Source organism: Equus quagga, chromosome 22 (genome assembly GCF_021613505.1).
Source record: "Equus quagga isolate Etosha38 chromosome 22, UCLA_HA_Equagga_1.0, whole genome shotgun sequence".
NCBI lineage: Eukaryota > Metazoa > Chordata > Mammalia > Perissodactyla > Equidae > Equus > Equus quagga.
In genome coordinates this window covers 14,090,420-14,107,184 of record NC_060288.1, presented here as the reverse complement: position 1 = coordinate 14,107,184, position 16,765 = coordinate 14,090,420, and the positions used below count along the sequence as shown (strand labels likewise).

Below are 16,765 nucleotides of genomic sequence, written 5' to 3'. Positions count from 1 at the left end.
CTACTGATTAGTTTGAATTTTCTGGAATTTTATATAAATAATCATGCAATATATATTCTTTTCTGTGTGTGGCTTCTTTCATTCAGTGTATTTATTTTGAGATTCCTTCATGTTGTAGCCTGTACAAAAAAAAAAAAAAAAGCTCCTGCTTTTTCTGCTGAATAGTATTCTGTTGTATGATGTATCAGTCTGTTTATCCAAACACCTGTTGATGGACCTTTGGTTGGTTTCCACTTTGGGGCTATTATAATAGTGTTGCTATGAACCTTTGCCTACAAGTATTTATGTGGACATATGTTTTCATTTCTTTTGGGTAGACAACTAGGAGTGGAATTTCTCTGTTGTATGGTAAATTTATGTTTAATTTTCTAAGGAACTGCCAGGTCCCTTTGACTCAGGGCCATCATTCTGTTCATGTCAGCTCATTGGGGAATAATGTAGACATAGACAAAGATGGTGAAGCAAGAAAATAATAGCTAACATTTATTATACATTTCCCACATGCAGGGCGTTGTGCTACGAATTTTAAATGCATTATTCCTTAATCCCTCTGACAAACACCCTGAGATGGGCTTATGATTATCCTCATTTATGGATGAAGCAACTGAGACTTTTTGAAATTAAGTAACTTCCCAAGATCTCTTATCTACCAGCAAAGAAGCCAAAACTCAGACCTAGGCCTTTCTGACCCCAAAGTTTATAATCAGAACCACAGTGTGAGTAAGATTGAGCTACGGATGCGAAAGTCAAGACACTTGTCTTGTGCTTTGCTTTCTTCTCAGGCTGGGAAGGGGGACAGCACAACATTCTGTTCCTCCGAGGCGGGGTTCTGTTTCGCTGAGATGTTGCTTTCATTTTTTTTTACCCGTTAGTCTAAGAATTCAAGCAAAATATTATGTGCAAGTTACAGTTTAGAAATCATTTTATAGATTTCTCTAGAACTCTATAGAAATCATTTATAAAGTTGTCTAATCCAAATGTATGACTATATTTAAAATGTATTTCTTTTTTACTAGGCTTAGATCATAGTTCTTTAGTGGGCCTCATCCATCAAAATGCAATCAATGGGAATGACTGTGTGAGGAATCCCGAGGATCTATACTATTTGGAGGCAGACTGATACAGCAGAAAGAACACGAGTTTGGGAGTAAGAGACTTGGGTTGGCTACGCAGTCTGATAGTTTGCAGGGGGAAAGCTATTTAAACTTTGTTTTCCTCATCTGTGGAGCGGAGACAGTAATATCTATTTTAGAGAGTGGTTTTAAGGATTAAAGAAGATTACAAGTCAAAGCCTTAGGCTCTTGGTGAGTGTCAGTTCCTAGTTCCTTTTTCCACTTCTCTTTTTTTTAAAGGACTCAAACTTTTTCATCCTAGCTTAATATCTGAAGCCCTTGCAGCTAGAGGTTGGTAATCCCTCCCGAACCGTAGGCAAGATTTTGCATGTTTGTTCATGTACATTTTGGCGAGAAAATGTCCTTGGCTTCCATCAGGTTTCAAAGCAATCCATGATTCTAAAACAGTTCAGAACCACCGTGAGACTGTTCTTCATTCATTTATTCACTCGACAACATTTATTGAATACCCACTATGGGTGAGCCCCTAAGTAGAGAATGAGAAACTGCAGGGTTTTGTGAATTTGCAGGTTACCACACTAAATACACACATCCTAGAGAACGTTTGGTGCATGAAGAAGAAAGCAGAAGAGTCCTAGGGTGGAGATGAAGATGATATGAGGTAAGCAGGGAAAAGACTCAGGAATCAAGGATATGAACTTTCCTGACTTTCACCCACGGCTGCAGACGCTGCAGACAACCGTGCAGGTTCTCCCTGGACAGCAGTGCCAGCCGTGGGGAGAGGGGGCGTGGTGGTGGGGAAATGCAGCCTGACCTCCCCTCACCCCTCTGAGGGCCCTCAGAACCTACCTGGAGGGGGCTCCTTTTTCTGGTTTGCCAGAAGGTGCCCTGCAGGCTGCCAGCCCAGTGGGGTGCTGCTACACAGCGTAACATTTTCCTTTAGTGGTTTAGCTGTTAAACTTTAAAGTGGATCAACTCTAGCCCTGAAAGAAAAAAAAAGAGTGTTCTTTGCTCAATTGATCTCTTAAAGGACATGATAAAGATAACAGTCAGTCGGGTCACTATGTCAACAGTGTTTTGAAAACAAAGGAGGTGTCTTTTGGTCTTCCCAGGTAGTTAGCAAGCGGAGCTGGAAAACTCCTAAAGCCAGTGGGGAATTTGGGTATTATGTGGCTCAAACCCCTCATTTTACAGATGAAGAAACTGGGGCCCAGGGAAATTGTGACTTTTCCGAGGTTTCATGGCCTTTTCTTAAGCGAGGGCTGCTGTCAGTAAGTGAAGCGGCTGGGGAGCAGATGGTGAATGAAGGCACGTTCTGGATGATTCATTGTAGGTGCCGTGAGCATTTAATAGTGGGAAAGGCCCCCGTGCGGTGGACCCCATTTCTGTGGACCAGGCCACAGTGACCAGCTCCACCTGCCCCATCCTATCTCGGCCTGGAGCCTGTGCATATTTATTCTTTGGAGTCTTGTACTTTGCTCTTTTATTTTTACTGGCTGTGCGCTTGTGTTTGTTCTTGGCGCTCTCTTCATGCATATTTCAGGCGGCCCCATGTTTAACTTGAGCTCAGGACTAAATATAACCACTCTTATCACCAGAGCCAGCCATACATGTCAGCCCCTTTCGGTGTGTGTGTCAACTCCACTCCAGTTTGCCTGCCACAGACCTGAGACCCAAGGTTCTCAGGAAATTGCTACCACATCCACATTGCACAAGGACAAGCTTCCAACCCCACCCCCTCCGTGGGGTTCTCCTATCAACCATGTTCTCGCCCGTCTAGGTGATTCCTGTGCTGATTAACAGTTTTCTATAGGGTTCATAAATTATTTTGTCGTTTTAATGTTGTCAAAACAAGAGTGTCTGTGTCTTCTACCTACCTTTTCCCATTCACTCCGCTCAATGCTGAGAATACATTAGGTGCTTGCCAATTTCTCACTTTCTTGAGAACATGGAAGAACATTCCAGCTAAGATTTCCCTTCTTTGCCAGATACAGTAGAATCTGCTATGACCTGTGTTACAAGGCCGGGTGAATTATAGACAAGAAGAGTGGCCGAGAGCGACAGCAGGACCTCTTATACGAATACACTTAGTGAGGGAGGAAAGAGGACAGTTGCTCTTCAGCCAGTTGAATCAACCTAGGAACGATGAGATAACAGAACTGGAAACCACATTGCTTTCACATCCTCAGACTTGTCTGAAAGCAGATCCTTTAAAAGTTCTCCGAGGTCCATAAGGTCAGAGATTCGCTCCTTTGCAAGAATACTATAGGCAATGACATCATTTCCCAAACCAGTCCTTCTTTCCCTCCCTCCCTTCCTTCTAGCAATTATTGAGTACCTACTATGTATAAAGCTCTGGGTTAGCAAGGAAGACCAACATGTGCTCCTTGTACTTAAGGAGCTTACTATTTAGGAGAAAAGACAAACAGCTACATTAAAAGGACTAAGAAAAGGCCATTAGGTAAGATGACTGGGCTGCTATTGGGGGCTGTCAGGAGAGCAATTCAGATGTTTAGAAGCAGAGGCCATTTTGGCAGGGGTTTAGGGCAATTAAGAAAGCAGAGAAAGAAGATGGTAAAGAGAAGACGAGAAGAAGATTCTGTGTGTTTGTTTGTGTGGTTTTGAGCTTGTGTCAACCCCAGGAAGGAAGCAAGTGGAGAAGATGAGATTGCAGGTACTGAGGAATGCATGCAATGGACCACAAATGGGATTCCATCAGAGAAGGCGAGAACATGTGTATCGGGGCAGGGCGTGGGGCCATGCTTTGTGTGCTGCTCAATCAGGATGATTCTGATTGTTTCTTCATCCTGTAGATGTGTAAGTAGTGAATTTTCTGCGTGGCTGACTGGCTACAAAAGGCTGTTCTCCAAAAGATCTTCTCCATTTTTGTGCTGGCTGTAGGTGAGGAAGGGAAATCGTTTTTGCTCTTTGCCCTCTGTTCTGTGTTTACAGGGTTACCTCATGCCATCAGGACCTTGCGTGAGGACACAGTGTCCAAAACCATTCATTAGAAGAACCATTCTGGTCGGTGCGCATCCAGTGGCTGCAGGGCTGCTGGTGGGGACAGGGTGGGCACGGATGGTGAGAACTGGAGGCTGCCTAGCTTTGACATCTCTACAGCAGTGAGCCTGAGAGGGCCTAAGGAGGGTGTCCTCACGGTGCAGCTGAGAACACACAGCATGGGGGAGCCTGCTGACAAGGAGGTGGGGCTGGCTGCGAGCTCAAGATGGGGCCTTCTGACTTTCAGTGATTCATTGTTAGAACCGGAATTTCAGGGTTCCTGTAGCCTGGGGTCCACATAGGTAGGTGTTAGAAAACTGGAATTACTAGATGATTAAGCGGTATGGCATGTGGATATATTCAGAGTGTGAAAGCTTTACCCAAGAACACAGAGCAGGATCTTATCTCTACTGCCTCAGTTGGACATATGATATTACACTGGACATAAGATCATAGCCTTTGTCTCCCTTGGAAACAGGCAGTAAAATGAGATGAAAAAATGTTCAGCTTATATTTTAAATCAGATTGAAAGACCAATTCATTTTGATCACAAGCATATGGCTTTTGTTATTCCACAGCCCATATAAAATGAGATAACATGAGTCGTGTGTATCCCACAACTGGGTAGATGCTCGAACATGCTAATCTCTACCCCATACCACCTGTTTCCCAGAGAAGAAAGTCTCAACTCCACACACTGCAAGCCTTTCTGCGCAGCCTGGTTCCCTTTGTTGTGTTCAATAATACTTGAGCCCCAACTGTGTGTCAGGCTGAGGAACACAGGAAAGTCCCTGCTCTCATGGAATTTAAATTCAATAGGAGAAAAAGTGGAGAAACAAATAAAACAAAGTGTATAATGTCAGGTAGTGAAAAGTACTATAAAAAAACGCAGCTGAGTAAGAGAAGAGAGCTTCTGCCTTTATTATCTTTATCTCACCCTTAGCCACAAGAGGAACTGTCTGCTGTAGCCAGGCAGACATCCCACCGTCCCAGCAGAGAGCTCCCTGAGGGACAAAGTGGGTGCATCTCAACAATTTCTTTCACCAGAAATCCCTCCAACTCCCTTACCCTTATCTCGCCTGCCTACGGTTATGCTGTCATTGATTCCAATCTCAATACTTCTTCCATTTGGTTTCAGTTTCCTTCTTAAAGTACATCCTTTTCATTGAGTAGTATATTCTCTCAGTCTTTGACTATATCTTTATTTCATCTCTACTTTGTTTAAAAGTTTAGCCCTGTGTAGATTCTAGGTTAAGATTATTTTCCCTCATCGGTTGGAAATATTATTCCATTGTCTTCTAGTGTCTATTGCAGCTGTTGAGAAATCTTCAGTCAGGCTAATTGTTGTCCTTTGTATAATTCGGTTTTTTCTCTTCTCTTCCCTTCCCTCTCTCTCTCTGTTTTTTCTTTTTCTCTCTTTCTCACTTTTTCCTTTGGCTGCTTTTAAGTTTTTTGGTTTTTTAAAAAAATTGTGTGAGTGTATGACTGCATGTTTTCTGGAGCTTGACCACAGGTCATGTTGGTATAGATTTATTTTTCTCTGTCTTGCCTGGAACTGATGTCTCCATATCTTCAAATATGAATTCTTTTCATTCTCCCAAAACTTAAACTTCAATTAAATATTGGTCCTTCTTTTCTATCTTCTATTTCTCTTAATACTTTTTAATATTTTCTCTCTCTTTACATCTCTGGCTTCATAATGGGTAATCTGTTTATATCTACTTCACAATTACAAATTACAATGACCTATTTTGCAATCCACAGATTCTCTCTTCAGTTTTGCTAATCTGCAGTTAAACTGTAAATTGCATTTTAATCTTAAGGATGACATTTATTTGTTTTTAGAAAAATTTTTGTCAAATCTTTTTTTCTTTTTCCATAGTGCCCTGTTCTTCTCTTGGGGTTTTGCCTTTTTTGGGGTTTGTATTTAATCATTTCAAACGTATTTCTTTTACATTCTCTTTCAGATTGCCGTTCTATTCCATCTAGTCTAATTGTCCATTTTATTTTGTCTTCTTATTCTTGCAAATGGTGGGTTATTTCCTTATGTATTTTGTCATTATTTTTTCATTTGTGCTCTAATAGAGTTTGTGCAGCCAGCCCTGGTGGTCTGGTGGTTAAGATTCACTGCTCTCACCACTGTGGCTGGGGTTCCTTCCTGCTCAGACAACCACAACACCCGTCTGTTGGTTGTCATACTGTGGTGGCTGCATGTTGCTGTGATACTGAAAGTTATGCCACTGGTATTTCAAATACCAGCATGGTTATCCATGGTGGACAGGTTTCAGTGGAGCTTCCAGACTAGACAGACTAGGAAGAAGGACCTGGCCACCGACTTCCAAAAACACTGGCCTTGAAAACCCTGTGAATAACAGCGGAGCATTGTCTGATGGAGCTGGAAGGTGAGAGGATGGTGCAAAAAGACTGGGCAGGGCTCAATTCTGCTTTACACAGGGTCACTAGGAGTTGGAATCAACTCCATGGCGCTCACAAGAGACTGTGTGTGTGTGTGAAAGTTTTTGTGGCATGAATTTTGAGAGCATCCTTCTAATGGTTGCCTCTGTTCCTGCCAAGGACTCTATGGGTATCACTGGCTGAAGACCAGGTTTTTACGTTAATTCCTGAATTTAGGATTTTCTAGACCACACAGGTGAATCTGAAGCTTTCATCCATCCAAGATACAGGCCTAGAGTTCCTGTGTTTCAGGGGAGACTTTATTTCCTTACCAGGAGTCCAACCAGGAACAGAAGAACTTTCTAGTAATATCTTTGTACTGACGGGTGGATTTTTCTTGTCTCTCTTTTACCTGAGTTGGTAGCTCTATCAGAGTCCCAGCTCAGTGCAGGAATTTCAGTTTCCAGCTCCATATCTCTATCAGTCCCAAAGCCTTGTTGAGGTCGAATATGCAGGCTAAATATTTACTTTAAAACCCAGTGCTGCTGAGATCCTAAAAGCAGTCCTTGAAACAGCAGCATCAGCAGTGCCTTGGAGATTACTAGAAATGCGGAATCTCAGTCCCACTCAGACCCATAGCATCGGAATTTTCCTCCTAACAAGATCCCAGGTGATTCATGTGCACATTAGAGTTTGAGAAGCATTGTCCCAGATCCCCATGTTATATAGTCCTCTTTCTTCCAGCCTCTCCCCTAGAGAGGTACAACATCAGCTCATGTGTTTTCTAGTTTGCTTTTTTAAAACTTTCCTCTGCATTTTGAAAGTGAGAACTTCTCTTTCTTGGGAGCTCATCTATGCATTTTAAAACACTTTTGTTAAAACCTTCTTAGTCTGCCATATCACCTGGCCTGGAAGGCCAATCCTCCTCGTTCTTCCAAGTCCAGCTTTTAAGTATTTAGCAGCTTCCGAGGCTAGACCCTAGCTTAGTGCCTCGTGAATGCAGATACTCAATAACTCTGTAGCTTCTATGTTCCAATGATGGATTAGAAATGTTCTTTTGAAAGTTGCATAGTCAAGTGCATAGTTTTTGCTTGGTTCCTCCCTTGCATGGTAGCCTCCTCTTTTTTTATCTATTAATGCTTTGATCCGTAACATCCTCTGGTCCTGCATTATACTTTTTACAAAGCTGGGTCTGGCTCAATGCTAGGTCTCTTCTCTTGCACCACGGAATTTCTCTAGCGAGATAGGAGAAATCAGTTGTGCTCTCGGAGTTACAGACACTGAACAACACAGCAGGGGCCAGTTTATCAGTGGACCCCTCTTTCAGAGTGTCTGATGAATAGTTGGTTATCTCAACCCATGCCCGGTCAGCCCGTGCATGGAGGCCTGGGGAGTAAAAGCTCCCGTAGAGGCAGGTTTCTCCAGATTCGTTCCACAGGAATTAACTGCACACTCATTCATGGCATTGCAGCATCCTGAACCCTAGGGATGCCTGAAGGGGAAGAGGAAGCAACCTCTGACTTTGGGGAGCTTATTGTCATATGACACCAAGGTATGCATGTCCAAAAGAAAGAGAAGAAAAATCCCAAGATGTTAGATAAGCAAGTGCCTGCTAGAGAGGTAGAGACTGTACGAAAGTGCTCAGGGAACATCAAATAAAGAGAAGGATCTCCATAGGATGGGGCAGGGTGACAGTGTTCCTTCATTTGTTTAAGTGGCTGCTAAATCCTTATCCCCTGCCTGCTTCTGCTTGGGGCAAATCATTCTCCTTTGTTTCAAAGAGAAGGAAGGAGCCCTTTGCCCTCGCTTGCCTGGGACATCCATCACACCAACCACGGAGGCCTTGGCTATGTATACCATTTTGGGGGCTCTGCTTGGCATAAAAAAGATATCTTCCCCGCATGAAATGAGGAGGGATTTCTGCTTTCTTTCCACCTCCTGTAGGGTACATCTGGCCCACAGTCCCTGATCATTGTTTGCATAGCTTTAATCCAAATGCCTACATTGTTTTTTGAATGGTGAAACACTGAGCCAACAATAACCTTAGGTCTTGATCTGCTCTGTTCATCTGGAGGGTAGGATTATTATCTGAAGCTCCCTTCCAGCCAGTCTGCTACGCTCTTTGTTTCCTGGAAAGCCAAGATCATTGTCTTTGAAACTTTGCTCACAGTACTCCCACCCCTGGAATCCTTTACCCCACTCCTTTCTGAATCCTACTCATTCTTAAGAGTCATCCTACTATTACCAGGGTGACTTTGTGTCTGCACTAATTATTTGAAACTTCAGTTGTGCCTTATATGGTTAGGAATTCCTTTTTTGCCATTCTGACTTATCTCCCCAAATATATTTTAAGCTTTTTGAAGTCAGAGAGCTTATAGCATGCAGCATAATGGCAGGTAGAGAGCAAGTTTTCAAAGGCCTCGGGAAAGTCTGTTGATTCCAAACTCATATTATTGAATATCAATATAGTATTCAATTATTCACATGATCCAATGAATTATTTCTATATGATGCCCAGGTTGTAGTGGAAATCGTATCAAAGAGTAGCTAAAAACATAGGACCGTCTTGTTCATAATGGTTATAGGAAATGAGCCAGGTTTTCCCCTGTCCGGGGAGGTGGAATGCCTCACTCGTGCTTGCCTACACACAGTGCCTCCCTCCACCTGCCACCAACACTTCCTACTATCTTTTCTCTCATGTAGGATAGTAAAACGTCACATGCAACTTCTTCATTGTATGTATTTGGAAGCTCTGTAATTAGGTCCACACACATATATAATTGTTATGTCTTCCTGATAAACTGATAATTTTATCATTATGAAGTCAACTTCATCTGATATTATTGCTGCTTGGCCTTACTATGCTTACTGTTTGCATATGTGTCTTTTTCTATTACTTTGCTTTCAACCTATCTGTCTTTATATTTATAATGCATCTCTTGTAGACACTGTGTGTTTAGGTCTTGCTTTTTGATCCATTATGACAATCTCTGTTTTTTAATTGGAATGTTCAGTCCATTAATATTTAATATATTATTGTTATGGTTGAATTTAGGCCTATTATTTTCTATTTGTTTTCTTTTGGTCCCATCTACTTTTTGTTCCTCTGTTTCTCCTTTCCTTCCTTCTTTTGAGTTAATTGAACATTTTAGAATTTTATTTTAATTCATTTATTGGCTTTTTAGTTATGCCTCTTTGCATTAGTTTTTGGTGGTTATTTAGGGATTAGAATGCACGTCTTTAACTTTCATTGTCCACTAGAGTTACTTCTGGACTGCTTCACATAAAGCATAAAAATCTTGCACCTGCACAGCTCCCTTTACTATACCATTCTTTATGACACAGTTGTCGCGCATCTATGTACATTACACATATCCATATATATCCTTATACATTATAAAATAATGTTTTAATTTTTGCATTAACCAATTACATGTATTTTAAAGAAATTAAAGGGAAAAAGTATTTTATGTTTACCCAAATGTTTACCATTTCTGATGCTTTTTATTTCTCCTTGGAAATCCAAGTGGCTATAGCTTTTCCATCATCCTAAAGAACGTGTCCTGTAGCATTTCTTATAGTTTAGATCTGCTGGTGATGAATTATCTTAGTTGTTTGTTTGAAAATGTCTTTATTTCACTAAAAACACATTTATTTCCATCATTCTTGAAGGATATTGTTTACTGGATAGAATTCTGAGTTGGCAGTTGTTTATCATTCTGCTGTCTTCTGTCGTCCATTGTTTCTGATGTGAAGTTAGTGATAATTGAAATTGTTGCTCTTCTTTGTAATATGTTGTTTTCTCTAGCTAATTTCAAGATTTTCTATTTGTCTTCGGTTTTTAGTAAATTGACTATGATGTACCTAGATGTGATTTCTTTGTATATATCATACTTGGGGTTTGCTGAGTTTCTTGAATCTATAAATTATTCCCTTTCACCAAACTTGAAAAATCTTCAGTTGTTATTTCTTAAAATATTTTTTTCTGACCCATTGTCACTCTCTTTTCCTTCTGGCACTCCAATTACTCATATATTAGATCTTCTGATATTGTGCTACAAGTCACTGAGGCTCTGTTAATTTTTTTTCAATATCTTCCTCTTTTTTCTTTTTTGATTGGGTAATTTCTACTCTTCTGTTTTCGAGTTCACTTACTCAGTGTTCTCTTTTATCTAATACATTGTTAAGTATGTCCAGTGAGTTTTTTAATTCTGATATTGTGTATTTTAGTTCTTTCTCCTGGTTCTTTTTTAAAGTTTCCCTTTCTCTGCTGAGATTTCCTATTTATTCACTTATTATGAGTGTATTTTTTATGGTCTTGAGAATAGTTATAATAGATGCTTTAAAATCCATTTCTGCTCATTCTAACATCTGTCATTCTCAGGGTTTTCCTTCATTGATTACTTTTTTAAAAAAGTCACATTTTTCTGACTCTTCATAAATCATCTAATATTAGATTATATACAAGACATAAATGATGCATTATAGAGAGTCTGGATTCTGTTATATTCCTCCAAAGACATAGATTTTTTTGTTAAAGGGCCATTAACTTGCCTGGCCTCAAACTTCAAACTCTGTTCACCTTATGGTGGGAAGAGGTTGAAATCTATTTTCAGTTTTTTCATTCAGGGGCTCTTTGGAGTCTGCCTCACACATGCATGATTCAGGGGTCAGTCAGAGATTTGGGAAAAATTTAAATGCAGAATTTGGGGCTCCCCTTCCCCAATTTCTCCTTTCCCAGACTATGCTTTTCCTTCTCATTTTCCAGCTACTGAGGTTACATCAAGTTATTCAAACTGTAGGATTCTGTCTGAGTTTTAGGTATCCTGTGTGTCAGGAGCAAGAGCTGGAGAAAAAAGTTTTGAAAAAGGCAAGAATTCACCAGGTACCCATTTCTCCTTTCAAGGGTTGGCTCTCTGCTAATTGTTGCCTGCTTTTGGGCATTCTCCAGTGCTTTCTGATAATTGTCCTTGCTATTTTATACAGAGTTTATGGTTGCTATCTGCAGGATTGGTGCAGAGAATGCTAAGGCTTGGCTGGAGGGGTGTGCGTGCCCATGTGAAATGAGAGACAGAGACCCAGGCTGAGGATCCCTGTGACAGTTCTCTAAGGTGTTCGTAAGGTCCCATGCAAACCACATCTCAGAACACTGGCCCCTAATGCACAGAAAAGGGTCCTCTTGGATCTGGGATAGCCTTTGAGGTGACTGAGTGGAGCTGACTGGTCATGCCCACTTACCACGCAGAAGCCAAAGTAATCCTGATAGCTCCTCTATTCTTTGCAAGGCACAGTGCTAAATGTTCCATAGACATGATCTCATTTAGCCCTCCCCCAAACCTTTAAATTAGGTCTAATTATTATCCTCATTATGCAAATGAATTAGTGAGACCCAAAGAGATCAAGCAATTTGTCTCTCAGTCACACAGCTGAATGTGTGCAGAAGAAGTACTGACATCAGGGGCCAGCCCTGTGGCCAAGTGGTTAAATTTGCTTGCTCCACATCGGTGGCCTGGGTTTTCCCGGTTTGGATCCTGGGTGCAGACCTAGCAGCACTCATTAAGCCATGCTGAGGTGGCATCCCACACAGTAGAATTAGGAGGACCCACAACTAGAATAAACAACTATGTACTGAAGGGCTTGGGGGAGAAGAAGAAAAAAAAGATTGGCAACAGATGTTAGCTCAGGGCCAATCTTTAAAAAAGAAAAAAATAAAAGAATGACTGCAATCTGGATGTGCCTGACTTTAAGCCCTCTTTTCTTCTAAGCATAGGAGAAATATACATTCTACCTCTCCTTCTCTGTAGACATGAAATGGTGGCAGAGTTCATAGTCATGTAAATACATACTCTGAAGATTTACCTTTCTTATTCCCTTGTCTCTTTCCTAGATATGGAAAATATCTAGGTCCAAGTGGCCCCTGCAGTGCCAGGTGTCCCCAAAGGAGGGAATTCCTGCAGACGTGGAAGACTTGCTCTCCTCTGAGAGTTCAGGGATCTGACTGCAGACCTCGTTGTTGCCAGCTCCTGGTGTGATGTTGGGCAAGTCAGCATGCCTTCCCTTACCTCAACGTGCTCATCAGTAAATCTGGATGAACTCTGAGATCTTTACACAGCTGCTTAACAGCCTAATTCTGAGGTTTATTTTTGGTGGCCAGGAACTAGAAAGAAGTCTCTTGGCAAAATTTTGCTTGTGGACCCTGAATTTAACGGGATCCATGGCAAGGTCATTGATATCTTTAATCCCCAGATATCTCCCAGTAAGTAAACTCAGATAATAAAACCGGGATCTCTAGTTATTAAGAACATGGTGTTCTTCAATCTCTGACTCCATCTAGAGCCTCCCTCTCTGCTGGGTCCATCAGGTTCCAATCGGTGCTATGGGCCTATCTGTTGTCCCTCAGGAGCTCCTTGATCCTGGTTGGGTTACTGTTTGCTTCCAGGGCTGTAATTCCTACAGAGGGAGCAAACTCAAGAATACAATAGACCTCTATATTGGTGGCCTGTGCTCTGGGGTTTGGTGCTTAACCTTTCCCACCTACAGAAAGAATCTACCTGCCTAACCTGTTCAGGGTGGCAAAAAAAGGTTGTTTGCATTTCCAACTCCCTGTGGAATTCAGTTTCCATGCCTGCTTTTCAGTCCCTCTGCTCAGCCCTAGACTCATAGCCGAGTAGGTTGGCTGCGGGACCTGAGGAATTCATCAATCTATAAGTTTTCACTAGGTAAATCAAACAATTAAAATCCCGACTGAAATGCCTTTCTGGCACCAGAATCTTGTCAGTTTCTGGAATCTCTAAGGTCCATTTCTCCCCTTCTGCACCCCACCTTGTTCTTCTTTTTTTTTTTTAATCATGCTGGAAAAATCATCCTGTTGGGAAAGAAAAAGTGAAGGAAGTGTGTACCAACTCAGCATGCTAGAGCAGTCCTTTTGAAAATGACAGCTTGGGCCACAGCCGGTGGTGGCCTTCACCTTCCTGATCTTCCCAGAAATGGCTTTAGCAGGAGTTTATGAACATAAACCATACTTTCCTTTTGACTCCCTGTGCAACTTTGGGAAATGAATTGAACCTTTCAGTGGTCCATGTGGGAATGATAGCTGCCAAGGTGTGGCCTCTCATAATTTTGTGACGATGAAGACCCTTGAAATATTAGGAGAGTCTTGGAAAAATAAAGTGACCTTCCAAGGGTGACATTTCTGGTCACAGCTAAAATGACAACAGTATTTAAATGGTGTCTTCTGGTTTGTCATAAACTTATGTCCTCAATTTACTCTGAGACTGAACTCTGCAGTTTATTCTGCAGATATCTAAACCAGATGTTGACATGGTACAGTCTGTGTGTCAAAGATGACGAGGGCCTGATTTTCACTCATGAGGGGCAAAAAAAAAAAAAAGTGTCACCACTTTTGCTTACAACTTCGACTCGCCTTCTCCCTTTTCACACTTCTGCCACTTCCAAGAACTGAGCCACATTTTCTAAGCCAGACCTGGAGGGTTAGAGTCACCAAAGAAGAAGAGGAAGCCCTCATCTTGGCAAAACTTTTGAAGTTTCCATTCCTTATTTAAAAAGGGGAAATATCCATTCCTTAGAATGAAGATGGAAGTTTTCCCAGGACTGCCGAAGTAACCGCCGATGGACAATGAAATGCTGTCAAATTCTCACAGCAAGAATTTCCCAGAAGGCAACAGGTAACTGGATGTCATTTAACTTCTCTGGGCCTCGGTTTTCTCATCTGTGAAATGAGGCAATAGGAGTCACAGGTGGTCGAAGGTTCTTCCCTATGTCAACAGTCTGAGTCTCTCTCTTTGCTATTATTGTGTTCAATTATCATTATCAAAGCTGATGTTGCCCAAAATTATTCATTTATTATTTTTTGTTCCTGAACAAAATAATCTCCAAGCTCCTCTCCTTCTTCTCACCCTTTATAAAGTACTAAGATACTAAATATAAAAACCCATGACCTTTATCATCTTCTAGCTCAGCAAAAGAGAGGAAGATTTCATCCTCCTATGGAAGTGTTTCAGATCTCATCATTGACTTGAGTTTTCTTCAGTATCTCTAGTATCTTGGGAGAGTTTTTCTTCCTAGCTAACACTATCTTCTTTATTCTAAAGACCCACCCAAATATTCTAGGCTTAACTTCTTAGCAAAGTTCTATTCTCATATTTCTGGCTACCCATAGGGAATTTGCACTTGGGGAGAATATCTCACTATAAGTCAATCAACAGGTATTTTTGAGCAGCTATTATATAGCCAACATTATGAGTAATCTAGAAGAAACATTAGACATCACTCCTGCTCTGAAAGACCTTGAATTGAAACTAGGCAGGAAAAACTAATGGACATTCAGTCAGGAAACACTTGTTGAGGGCCTCTTTGTGTGAAACACCATGAAGCCTGATGGGTAGTGTGGCAATATACCCCAATTTTCCAGGAACCGTCCTATTTATACATGTTGTATTGGAGTAATTATTAATATCACTCCTTCTGATCTTAAAAAGTGTCCAACTTTGAGTGAAAAATTATGAGGTGGCCTTAACGATGGGGAGTGACAGGGCCTCAGTATCCTCACCCATGGGAGTCAAGTCAACAGAGCAAATTACCATAGCAATTGAGAACCATGCTGATGAGTGCTTTGTTAGCACAGGAATAGACACTGTCACACCCTGAGTATTTTTTGGTTTGGATGAGGCAATTCCTCTCATTATCTGAGATATTTCTATAGGCTCTATTGTGTTGTTGGTTAATCCAATAAAAAGGGTTATTTTCTCTAGGTTAAAACTCTGATCAGCATCTATGTCTCTGAGATGGGCTTAACCTATTACTGAAATCTTTCAGATCTTGGAATATGGGAAATGGACCAAGGAAAAGCCTTAAAGAATGGACAACAAGTACATTCTAGCAGCTTGTGTAGTCTACATAAAGAAAAGGGCCCTCAGATCTCATCGGCTCACTTCAATAACCAGGCCTGAGTGTCTATTCCATGCTAGGCACTGGGCCTTTAGTCAACAGGGCAGAAGGAACTTCATGAGCAAAACTCAGAGGTAGGAAATAGCATGGGGTATGAGGGGACTGCCAAGCCCTTGGCGTTGGTGGAAGGTGAGTCCAGTGGGCGGCAGGAGATGTGCCTATGGAGGTAAGCAGAGGCCAGAGGATGGAGAACCTACATCAAGAAACATGGGATTTTTAAGTTTGGGATTGAAATGGTACCTCAGCACTTGCTCCATCTCTGGGGCTCTGACTGCCCTGGCGGCTGTGACATTTGCTGCAACAAGATCGGTTTTTCAGGGTCCTCGCTGATCTCTGAAAATCTGCTGTGTGCTGCTCACATTTTCAGACTTAGCAATGCTGATGAGACAGTTTCTAGAGATCCACGGCAAACAGGAGGGAGAAACTAGCCCCGGGCAGACATCCCCATGTTTGGTGTCACCTCCAGGTGCTACAGAAGAACGGCAGCAGCAAGGACAATTGATCCACTGGGTCAAGGTAGTGGTGTTCATGTTCTTTCTGAATGTGCAGCACTTGCTGACAATGCTGGGCTGGTGCCGGAGAGCCAGCTGGTTCTTTCCATTGTTCCTCCCACTGGTGGACTTGGACAGCCCCAGAGCCCTGTGACCCAGCTTGAAGAGCCACCCCCTAGCTGCTGGATCCTGAAGTCCCTGCCACTGTGAACTGCAGTGTACAAATCAGGTGACCCTATTTAACCTGGCAATGAAAGGTCTTGGCAGCAGAAGCAGAGCAGTATGGGTTGGTACATAAACACAGGAATTTTAAAAAAAGGCTCATACCAGTTTGAAAAGAGCAGGTAGAATCCATCAAAAAGGCAAAATCTAAAACTAGCAGGAAGAGCTGTCTCCCATCGTGTTAGAGGGACTGCCAACAAAGATTTTGTTCAAATAAGAGAATTATTAAGAAATAGATGACCAAGAACTTTTAAAATCAACGACGGATGTTTGTTTTCCAGTTTGCTAGACACAAACACCAAGCAGAATAAGTGCAAGAAATATCTCTTTTGGGTACAAGGGAGGTTTTTCTTAAAGTTGTATGAAACGTTTTCCTTTTTCTAATTCACTTAAACATGTTTCTCCAATTAGTATTCTTTTCTTCTCCATTGCAAGAGTCTGACCAGTGTTCATTTGGTGAAGAATCAGTGATGAACTCAGGGATGTGAAGGGGTGTGCCCCTCCTTTGAGGACTGTAGAGATGCTAGGAGATAGAAACTGTCTTGAAGAGAAAAAGCCCATCAGGTTATCGGGCCGACACTTGTGGCCCAGGCTGGGTCACGTGGTGCTGATCACTTT

The 16,765-nt window shown here is 41.7% G+C and overlaps 1 protein-coding gene across 1 annotated transcript in view; it reads left to right on the top strand.

Moving 5' to 3' along the window:
- The window catches only part of ERI1 (exoribonuclease 1), a 95,755-nt gene extending 82,543 nt beyond the window's left edge, over positions 1-13,212 (top strand). Inside the window, exon 7 of the mRNA XM_046648414.1 lies at positions 12,355-13,212. Within this exon, the coding sequence (XP_046504370.1) occupies positions 12,355-12,465 (111 nt within the window). The 3' untranslated portion in view covers positions 12,466-13,212. The remainder of the gene's footprint in view (positions 1-12,354) is intronic.
- Positions 13,213-16,765: the final 3,553 nt, after the last annotated feature.